This window comes from Montipora capricornis, chromosome 3 (genome assembly GCF_036669925.1).
Source record: "Montipora capricornis isolate CH-2021 chromosome 3, ASM3666992v2, whole genome shotgun sequence".
In the NCBI taxonomy this organism is placed as follows: Eukaryota; Metazoa; Cnidaria; class Anthozoa; order Scleractinia; family Acroporidae; genus Montipora; species Montipora capricornis.
In genome coordinates, this window is record NC_090885.1 from 58,143,967 (window position 1) to 58,153,966 (window position 10,000).

The following is a 10,000-nucleotide window of genomic DNA, read 5'->3' on the forward strand; positions in this document are numbered from 1 at the left end:
TTCTGATCAACTTTTACCGGCAATAAAAACATGGGATCACCAAATTTGTTGTTTTTGAGATATGAGCAATTAAAGCCAAAATATAGGGTGTTTTTGCTGGGCTTTCCCATTTCCAACGGTAACTTATTACGTCAAAATAATGACTGCATCTTGTTTCCAGCAATAATCGGTGTTTCATATGGCACGATAACATTGCTGTTACGTGATACAGTGTGTGTAGTGCCCGTCTTTTCTGAAGAGAGTGTCTCCTTCAAAGTGTTGAAACTAGTTATGACCACCTTAAAGTTTACTTGAGCTGTTCACAACGCAAGGATAACCAAGACAATATAAATTTTTAAAACTATTCTCGACCACAATGAAGTAGTTTAAACCGTTTAAAACCAACACCAGCAGCAGGAACAAGCGCGAAAAAAATAATAGAGAATGCAGTACCTTGGGCCCAGCAATCCGTTCCATTTTTGTTGGATGCTTTTTCTGTTTTCCTGTTGTTTCCAAGTCCATGAAGGGGCACCCAACGGAAGAGTCCATGCAACAAATACAACCATCAGCATCAATTTGAGTAACTGAAACCGAGAGGGTTCCTTTTTAAGGAGGCTCAAAAGAGTGTAAAAACCTATGCAAGATACCAAAGAAGGATATTTCATAGTGTAGGCAAACCTATAAATATCGTTGCAAAATCTATTGTTGGGTAATACTTTAATGGTACTTATGACTTCATGTCGGTTACCAAGGCAACACGCCGGATCCACAAAAAGGCCCTCTAAATTTCAGTTTTTGAAATTGTTATGTGAAAAACAAATCAGGGTGGGGGGTGGTGTGGGGGTGGTTGGGGGGGCCGGTGACTTACCTTGTTTATTTTCTTCGTTGGAAATCTCCCTTAGGAAGAGTATGGACAAAAAGTTATCTATGTACGAAATTTTAAGATACATCGAAAAAGGCGTTTATTTGTGTTACAGAAAATTGTACTAGATAACTGTTCCCATGAAAACTTCTTTATTTGAAGTGCCATCGTGAATGATACGTGCATGCAAAAAATCAAGATAGGCGACCCAGACCAAATTTCGAGAATAAAGAACAAATTTTGCAGCAGGTTTTATTTCCGGTTCGCGCGATTTTACGAGTCAAGACGCAAGAGAATGTAACCGAATAACCCAATTTGTGCGGCAAGCCTGGGACATCCGTAAGGTGCAATTAATGTTTTCAATGCATTTGTGGCCTTTTTATCTCTACTTAGTGAACGTTAATAGACCATTTCCGGGTCGATAATATCCTTTTTCAACGAGAATCTCACTGTATAACTTTTCTGTGATGGAAATTAGTTCTCTTTACGTGCAACAAAAATTCACTGCCATAAAAGAGACTTGCACTTGAACTCGGAAATGACCTCTGAATACATACTGCATGGTCTACTTACGAGTATCGACCTTGGGGATGGAGAAGATAAACACCATCTTCGTAAGTCTCGTCTTTACAGAAGTCCCGATCAAGATTGGCCAGCGTTCGAACCGCGTGACCAAACAGCGCCAAATCCTAACACAAGATGGAAGGGCCCGTCGTTACATCATATCAATGTCTCGTCAGTAAAAAAAAAAGCGATTGTTGGGAATATGGTATGCAGTAAAAACGAAACCCTGTCCTCTGACTTTTGAAGATAATACTTTGAGCTAAACGTAGATTGTCTGTGTGCTACAATTCTCGAAAATCCTTCTTTTCGGGGTTGCGAGCTAGCCTTCCGCAACACCCACATCAAGTACGCCCTTCTTATTTCTTTATAAGGATTCCCCCTTGGTATTTATAATGACAGGCCAGACTTAAGGCTCATGGTCAAATAAGGTTACAGTATTAGCAGCGCTGTTGGTTTTTCGATCAAAGTGGGCGTAAAACATGCTACAGAGTCTCCTCAGAATCCTTATGCTACTTACATCAGAGTATAACCATGAACGTAACAGTGGCAAGCAACCTGAAAAAAAATAGAGTGGAAACATCTGTCAGTACGGTATTATCCCTCAAAAGTACCTAGAGAACAGATTTGAACTGAAAGCAATACAACAAAAAGTAAGTAAAAAGCAACATACAGGCACTCACCGTAGGGAAGCAAATAAAATTAAATTCATGAGTGGTTAAGAATATCGCAATTAATTTTCTTGGCTAATCTGTTGGGATAGCAACGCAAACTCAACTATGATGAACCTTTTAAAGTTCCAACGGAAAACCTTTCTTCCACTTTGTTTTACTTTCACATTTTATTCACATTTGTTCATATTACTTTATTACCTTTCGCTGGGTTCTTGTGGTAGCTACCTTAAGATGGTTAGCTCTACGGAGGACAACGTCGAGTCCTGTTCCCTACTGTTACAATGCACGTGGGTCCTTTAACATCCGCAAGAGTAAATGAACATTGAAGCCACTGCGCGGACCGTACCTACGTCGTTTATTGTAATTCTCCAGACTCAATACTCGTGGAATCACCTTTTCCTCAGTCATTTTCAGACCGTGAATATTAGCCTGCAGAAATTTGGACCCACGTTTTTTACACTTCTGTCGCATTGCCAGAAATCGTGGACATTTTGCGCCCATGAGTAATTGTCAGCGGAATCTCATTTTCAAAATGGCGGACAAAGTTTATCGCAGTCAGGCGGAAAAACGTATCCCCTACGATATTTTAAATAATTTGAGCTCTGTGGATCTGTTTTACGAAGAAAAAGGCAGGAAAAAAACATATTCCAAGAAAATGTTAGGTGTCTACCAGGCTGTGCGGCTGATAGGAAGAAAACAGGACGCAGATGTAAGTAAAACTGTACTTCACTGAACCTGAAGAGGAAATTCTGTTCCTATCTTTAGTGCCCATTCTATATCTCGTTCTTGTAACTCTCAAGAATCTCAGACATTTTGTTTTATATGAGGTAAGCAAAGCTATATTTTGTGGAATTGTTTTTAATTTTCCCGCGTATATACTTCCATTAAAACCAAGCCTAGTATGCCAATCGTGGATTTTTGAAAGCCTGGAACCTAGTTTATATCCCGTGAAACATCTGTGGATTTATAGCAACAAACAAAATGACGATCAGGTGAAGTTTGGAGTTGTGAAGCTTTCCCTTTTCCTTGTCTGACCGAAATGGGTCGTTCGCAAACATGCGCGTCCATTACTGGACTACAGATGGAAAATGGACAAAATAAAGCGCCTTTGGAAAGTATTTTGCAGTGCAAAAATCGTCGTTTTTACGACTGTTTCGGAAACATCTTACATCGCAGAAGTGATATCGAGTCGGCCAAATTTACTTCAGTGAGGGTTTATCCTCTAATCGACGAGTATTTCGCATGACTTCGACAAGATTTTAAGAACAATGTATGGAGAAATGGAGCGTACAACGAGAGATGAAAGTGGCAACTTCGGGAAGTAAGTAAACCTACTCTAATTAGCCATTTTTAACCCAGATGCGAAGGTTACACAGCACTTAACATGTTTCGAGTCGGGCACCGAAGACCCGTAAGCTCATAATCGATATTTGAACAAGTTTCCTTATCTCCGTACATTTTCTTGTACGAATTCGCAGCCATTAGGGCCTTAGTGCGCACGCGCAACCGCCATCTTGTCCCTAATTTCTGGCAATGGAAACTAAGTACATTCGTGATTTCTCTGGTTATAGCAAGCTAACGAGGAGAAATCGCCTCGTTAGCTTAACAATAATTTGCAAGCTTTCTTTCCGGGTCGCTGTCGATATGTTTATTTCCATATAGAGCCGTAGTTTTCTTTGGGTCTTGTAAGACCGTACCTAGACGAATCGCAACGGGCGCAAAGAGCGCGTTGAACCAACCAACCAGAATGCGAAGCAGTCACGTATAACTTGCTAAAAGCGCGGGAATATGTGCGCGCGAAAGTCGCGATTGCTTTTGGGTTTACTTTTCATTGGCTGAAATCCCTAAGAATAGGTAACAATCAAAATGGAGTATTTACTTTCAAGACTCAAACGAGAAGTCTTCTATGTAATAGAGCACTTCGTCTACCTTGCTCGACCATGCCCTCGTGAGCACTCTCCCCAGGGCAAGATTACCAAGCAACATGCCAACCTCTCGTTTTTATTCTCAAGCTGTGAAAAGCGGTGTTCAATTTCTCGAAAGATCACATCCAGCACTCCATTCTCCACCATTAGAGACCGGTGACTGGGAACCTGCGACATATAATACAATTCGTGACCTTCCATAAAACCTAGACACACTGAAGTACAGGACAAGGGTTCCTTGAATGATAAAGGCAACTGCCTCAAAGATTAATTAATAGGGGTGGGGGTGGGGGGTGTATTTAATTGTCATTCCTACAGCGAAAGTACCTTCTAGATAAAGCTGTCCTCACGTTGAAGTTTCAGTGTGGTATCTGAAGACTAAGGGCGCTTTCCATTTGACAGAACTTACCGGCCAGACCGGGCATTTGGGAGGATTAACTCTACAACGCCTTCAAATGAACAAACCTCGAGGATGATATATACTTTTCCATAAGAATGTGAGGGATTATCGTGCAAGTGTTACTTCAAATTGTTGCATTTTCTTTGCAAAATGACGGGTCTGGCCGGCGAATTCTGACAAAAGGAAAGCGCCCTTAGAAAGCTTGACGATATAACTTAATAAACGAAAGAGAGAAATGATCCTCACACATTTTAAGCAATTGTCTCTTACAGACACATGAAAATTTCAAATGGCTTCAAAAGGATTCGAACCCATAACATCTGCGATGCCGGTGCAATGCTCAACCAACTGAACTATGAAGCCACACGATCGCTTTTTAAGGTCTCAAGCGTATCTAGCCGAGCCGATGGTGCTCCAGATACAGAACACTGCACAGGTGCATGTCACAAATGTAGTTCAAACAATGTTCAAGCCTGAATGATGGGTGCAGTCTGTGACAGACGTTATTATAATAATAAAGAACTCCGTTTGCGTGACACGGAAAACGGCAGATTACTGCTTGTTATAAAATCATAAAAATTCTCTTACTCCCTCTTGAGAAGTTGCACGATATCTGGAGCTAACTGGTAAGGAATCAATCAGCTAAAGTTCCTTTGATTTTTTGGCAAAACGAAAATTTGAGTGAACCTGATCTGACGTAAACCTGATGCTTAATCTCTCTTTTAACACTTGACCTTGGCAACCCACGGAATCTCACATTCGTGTGCTTACCATTGAGTGTCTGGTCAAAGCTTTGAGGTAATACAATTCCACCTGCTCGGCTGGCATTGAGCTGAGAGTGCGTGCAAACGACAAACTGTCACCACTAAAACTCCAAAAAAGAGGCTAGAGTTAAGAGAGAGAGGAAGAGAAAAAACAGAATCAACCAAGGATGTTATGTCAGGAAGGATGGGAAAACGATCATTTAGATGAAAACTCTTTCAATCATATTACGTCAGTTTCATGTTCTCTCGTTTGGACAAAAACAAGCATGGCTTGTAGACCCTTCAAAGGACCAGGTCGAAAGATAGCAGGATCAACGATGTCTGGTCTGGAGACCCTCTCGCACAAGGACCAGTTGGCTTTGAGACGCAACTGGTCCTCACTTTCAGCCTCCCGAGGCGAATCACTCAAGCGGCTCTGAGGACAACAATGCCTCAATTCCGTGCTTGTTCTAGTCCAGCCGTGAAAACACACATACAGAAATCAAGAGAACGTTCTATTCACGTAAGAGGAGACAGTTTGGATGGGACTTCCAGACGAGGAGCTCATCAAGGAGAGCCTCGATCTCACAACGAGTAGATTTATTTATAGAACGCCTCCCTTGGGAGCTTTAGCACGCCCACTGTTGTAAATGCCAATCTCCCTTGGGAGCTTTAGCACGCTCACTGTTGTAAAAGCCAATAAAAACGCGACTATCTCAGCATAAAGGGAAATATGATACTTTCCGGGGGAAATATCTGTTGCCAAAAATAAATTTTCTCGGAAAAGGGTTGACTCAAAGAATTAGTGTTGAGATAGTGGCTCCACTTGATGAGCTCCTGTTCAGACTTATTCCAAACCACAAGTGATTGATGGGTAGGATGAGCAAGGGCACGATAATGGTAAAAGTTACGTCAGGCTTACACATTACACATGTTTGCTTGTAGCACGTTTCGAGCAAATTGGAAACCATTGTGATATCGCAGCGACAATATTCAGCAAAATAGCGCTAACAACACACACGATTAACGCGCCGCGCGATTTTTGTAATTGCAACCGGTTAACTGGTCTCAAATTGTTCTCGGCAACTGAAACAGTGACGTCACAGAGCAGTTCGTGGGCTATTAAGTCCCATTATGGATAGCTCATTGGCTGTTTGTCATACGTTAGGACACCCGCAAACAAGGAAACGCTGTTGCGGAAACATTTGTTGCGCAAGCAAAAATGTTTCTGAATTTGTTCAGAAACATTTTGCTTCATCAGCAAGCGTTTCCTCGTTTACGCGCCAAGGAAACATTTCGGGAAACAATGTTTACGCAAAAATATTTCCTCGTTTGCGAGCGCCTTGAGGAAGCCTAAATACTACAGCTCACAAGCCCTTTGTAGAGCGCGTTCACTAAACGTTCAGCAAAGGCCCTTTGGAGGCCCTGGTGATCGTATGCGAGTTCTTTTAATTCTTACCCTTTGATGTTGGCTGGCAGACGTTCCCGTTAATATCGCATTTCGTGTGAACCATATTGTACAGGGATCCAAGCCAGAAAGAGGTAACTTTAGAAGTAAGGCTTTCAGGTCATTTTCAATTGAGCCGGGTGATGGCAATTCAACCTTTGTTTAAGAGCAAGAGAAAGAAAAGCTTACTCATTTTGTCACTATCATTCCAACTCATATTTTTACCCTTTGGGTTACAACTTTTGCTTCCGCGGAACGTGTTGCGTGTGCGCGCCACGTGTTGCATGTTTAGTGTAAGTGTTGTGGAAATATTTCAAGGAACATACTACCTTGACGAAAGTTAATATATGAAAGCCACAGATATCTGAACTGCGGAGAGAATCCAGTTAAGATGCTGAGGTCAGGGGTCGAATCCCGTTCCTTTCGTTTCTGCTCAAGTAACGTTAATTAATAACTCCAATGATCAGCATCTTAACTTGAAACATTCTACCGTAAACCGAGAATAGCTAGTACCAGACAAATTTACCACCGGTTGAAAACTTTGACCGGACATTGTGTTCAGACGGATATTTGATTTGATTTGAGTTAATTTCATTAGTGTCTCCAATTAGTGCTTTAGTGCCCAATCCATTGACAATTAAATAAAGTTATTATTATTATTATTATTATTATTGTTACTGTTATTGTTATTCTTATGTTATTATCATCATCATCATCATCATCATCATCATCATCATCATCATTATTATTATTATTATTATTATTATTATTATTATTATTATTATTATTATTATGCATGAATTTACACAACAACACCATGGTCTTTAGGATGTTCACTCGCCTCACCTCTGAGTCGATTCGATGAACACCAAGAAGCTTTGTGTCCAATCCTGGTACTCTGGCCAAACCAATCAATACTCTATTATCACAAACCTCCACCAGTTCATTCAACTTCTCTGTTCCCTCTGTTGAGCAAATAAAATAAAAACAATTGGCACCAGTCGTTGAAGATAAGTAGATTCTGCCTGGTGAAGGTTTCAGTACCCCGCAAATAGCCTGACCTCTGGCTGTTTTTTATTCATTTATTAAATCCTTGCTCATTTATTTATTCTTATTTTTGTGGTCTCATTGGTTCGGGAGCACTTTAACTTCAGCTAAACCCACACGAGATCATCTTATGAACACCAAACAAAATACACCTTTTATAAACCGAGTTCGAGGCACGTACTGTAAAATTACTGACCGAGATTTTTCCCCTCGATTTTTGGCCCAAGCGCGCATGAATCAACGGGAAAAAACGACAATCTGCAATTTTACAGTACGAACTGCAACACTTGTTTGATCAACAAATGTTGAACCGTGTATCATCGGCTTAAGATGTTTGTTACGTATCTGAGGTAATCAGCCGCGCGGAAAGGAAACTTGTTGAAGTCAAGTTCAACTGCCACAAAGATTGCCACGTCAAAATTCGAAAAAAAGGAAATCTTCTTGGCTGGTTGAAACAGTTTCTTGCAAGATTCAGACAGTTTTATAAATTTTTGTAACAGGAACGACATGAAAAACTTGCTAGAGAATGTTTAAGCGAAATTTCAAATTTTGAGGGCCGTGTTGTAGAATATAGTCCGCTAATTTAGCCAATCACAGCGCGCGTACTATCTGAGCGATATAATTAACAGAAATATTAGCCTTTTGTACAATATTTACGATAATGATCATCGAGTCTGAAAATGACATTAATTAGTATTTTTTCCCTTAACAACATAACCTACGGCAAAAAAAACTCTCTACCGAGATCCACTTTTACTGTTGAAGGGTTGAGGGCATTTTTCATCACAGAAAATTGACTGTGTGTAGTGTGCACGAAATGACTTCTGCCGGTTAAAATTAATTATATGATTTTTGGCATGTATTATGAAATTTCGTATATTAATTTGAACTACGGAATGAACATGAAATGAAAGTTAAACATCATTGTAGTTAGACGAACAACTTTATAAGCCATTGTAAGGCAAGCCTGAAAAATTCAGGCGTGGATGAGATTCGAACCCCTGACTGTGCCAATAGGTCATTTTCGAAGTATTAAATATTCAGCTTGATAGTGAGGCAGTGAGGACAAAAACAATAGAAACACGTTGGAATGAATATGAAAAATATTTCCATATCATCCACTTTCCTTTGTCTTTGTTATCTACACCTCTCTTTCAAGCTGAATTTTAATATATCGAAAAAGGCATATGATAAATCTCCGCACCCCTAAGGCACGCGCGCAGAGCACCATGGGTAAGAAAGTATGGTAAACCATCTGTGCGAAAGAAATTAGTATTGGTCACCGGGCCAACGTCTACCCCTTCACAGCTGCTTTTTTTTTTAAGTTGACTGCTGACCAGGTACTTGGTTTCGATTGGATCACAGGCTCAAGCCAACTCTCGTGGTCATTATTGAAAGGTCAAGTTTCATTTCTTGGCTACGTATTTCATGTATTGTAAAAATCATTTGATTCACACCTTATAATTAAGGGATGTAACTTGAGGTGTGGTTACACGGGGCACTTCTACAAAGGTAAATGACCCTTTTACCTCGAGAAACTGCATTTAATGCGTGTGACCGACATTTCCCATTTCCCGTGACATTTAACGATGCTAATGAAGTTGTGATTAAATTTCCTGCCCATGAATTGCGTTACATTTTACATTTGTTTTTACCTCGGTAATCTTTGTAATGTGTGACCGCTGGACTGACTTAATACGGTATACTAAACCCAAGCTTAAGTATGAGGTATCACAGTATAATTTATCATGTAAAATGGCATTTACCATGGTGTGTCTAACTGCACCTAATAATATTGATTAGCACCCAGCTGGGTTGATTAGCTCTCAGTTGGAAAAGCAGTCATATGGTCGTGGGTTTGAATCCTGTTTAATCCTGGGTTTTTCCAGGCTTTTCGTGCGAATTTTAATGCTTAAGTTCTTTGTCTAACAGCGATGATCTTTTTAACTTTCATCAAAACATATATTGATTCTAAGCACCTTTCATTTTTAATGGTGAATATACAGTAACAGATAAATAAAAGATAATTTTATGTTACCATCAGAAATATCTAGTGATGCTAGAATTTGAGCCTCCAGTATCCTAACTTCCTCGCTGTCAAAGTCTTGAAGAAAACTCAAGAACTTCTGAGGTACAGATAAGTTAAGTAAGAGTGGCGACGACAGAGCTGCAAAAAGTAACAAGCAATAAATGAAAATATAAGATGTAGTTACTAATATTTAGTTCTCTCCACAGTGTATACACTAAGTTATAATTTGATCACTATTGTTATTATAACTACTATACATGTAATGGTTCATATTCAAAGGGAATAACTTAATTAGCCCCACGACCCCACGCCGTTTCCGGCTGGGTGTTGACT

At 40.0% G+C, this 10,000-nt stretch overlaps 1 protein-coding gene and 1 long non-coding RNA gene across 2 annotated transcripts in view; both read right to left on the bottom strand.

The window, feature by feature from the left end:
- The window catches only part of LOC138043486 (protein SERAC1-like), a 45,168-nt gene that overhangs the window by 24,241 nt on the left and 10,927 nt on the right, over positions 1-10,000 (bottom strand). The window contains exons 5-8 of the mRNA XM_068889771.1: positions 9,677-9,805; positions 7,438-7,556; positions 6,604-6,747; positions 5,173-5,286 (exon numbers count right to left, since the gene is read on the bottom strand). Of these exons, the coding sequence (XP_068745872.1) occupies positions 5,173-5,286; positions 6,604-6,747; positions 7,438-7,556; positions 9,677-9,805 (506 nt within the window). The remainder of the gene's footprint in view (positions 1-5,172; positions 5,287-6,603; positions 6,748-7,437; positions 7,557-9,676; positions 9,806-10,000) is intronic.
- On the bottom strand, positions 1,431-4,026 carry LOC138041815 (uncharacterized). Its single transcript, XR_011130874.1, has 3 exons — positions 4,006-4,026; positions 1,923-1,960; positions 1,431-1,530 (listed from the first exon to the last, which is right to left on the bottom strand). It is a non-coding gene; the product is annotated as an uncharacterized lncRNA (long non-coding RNA).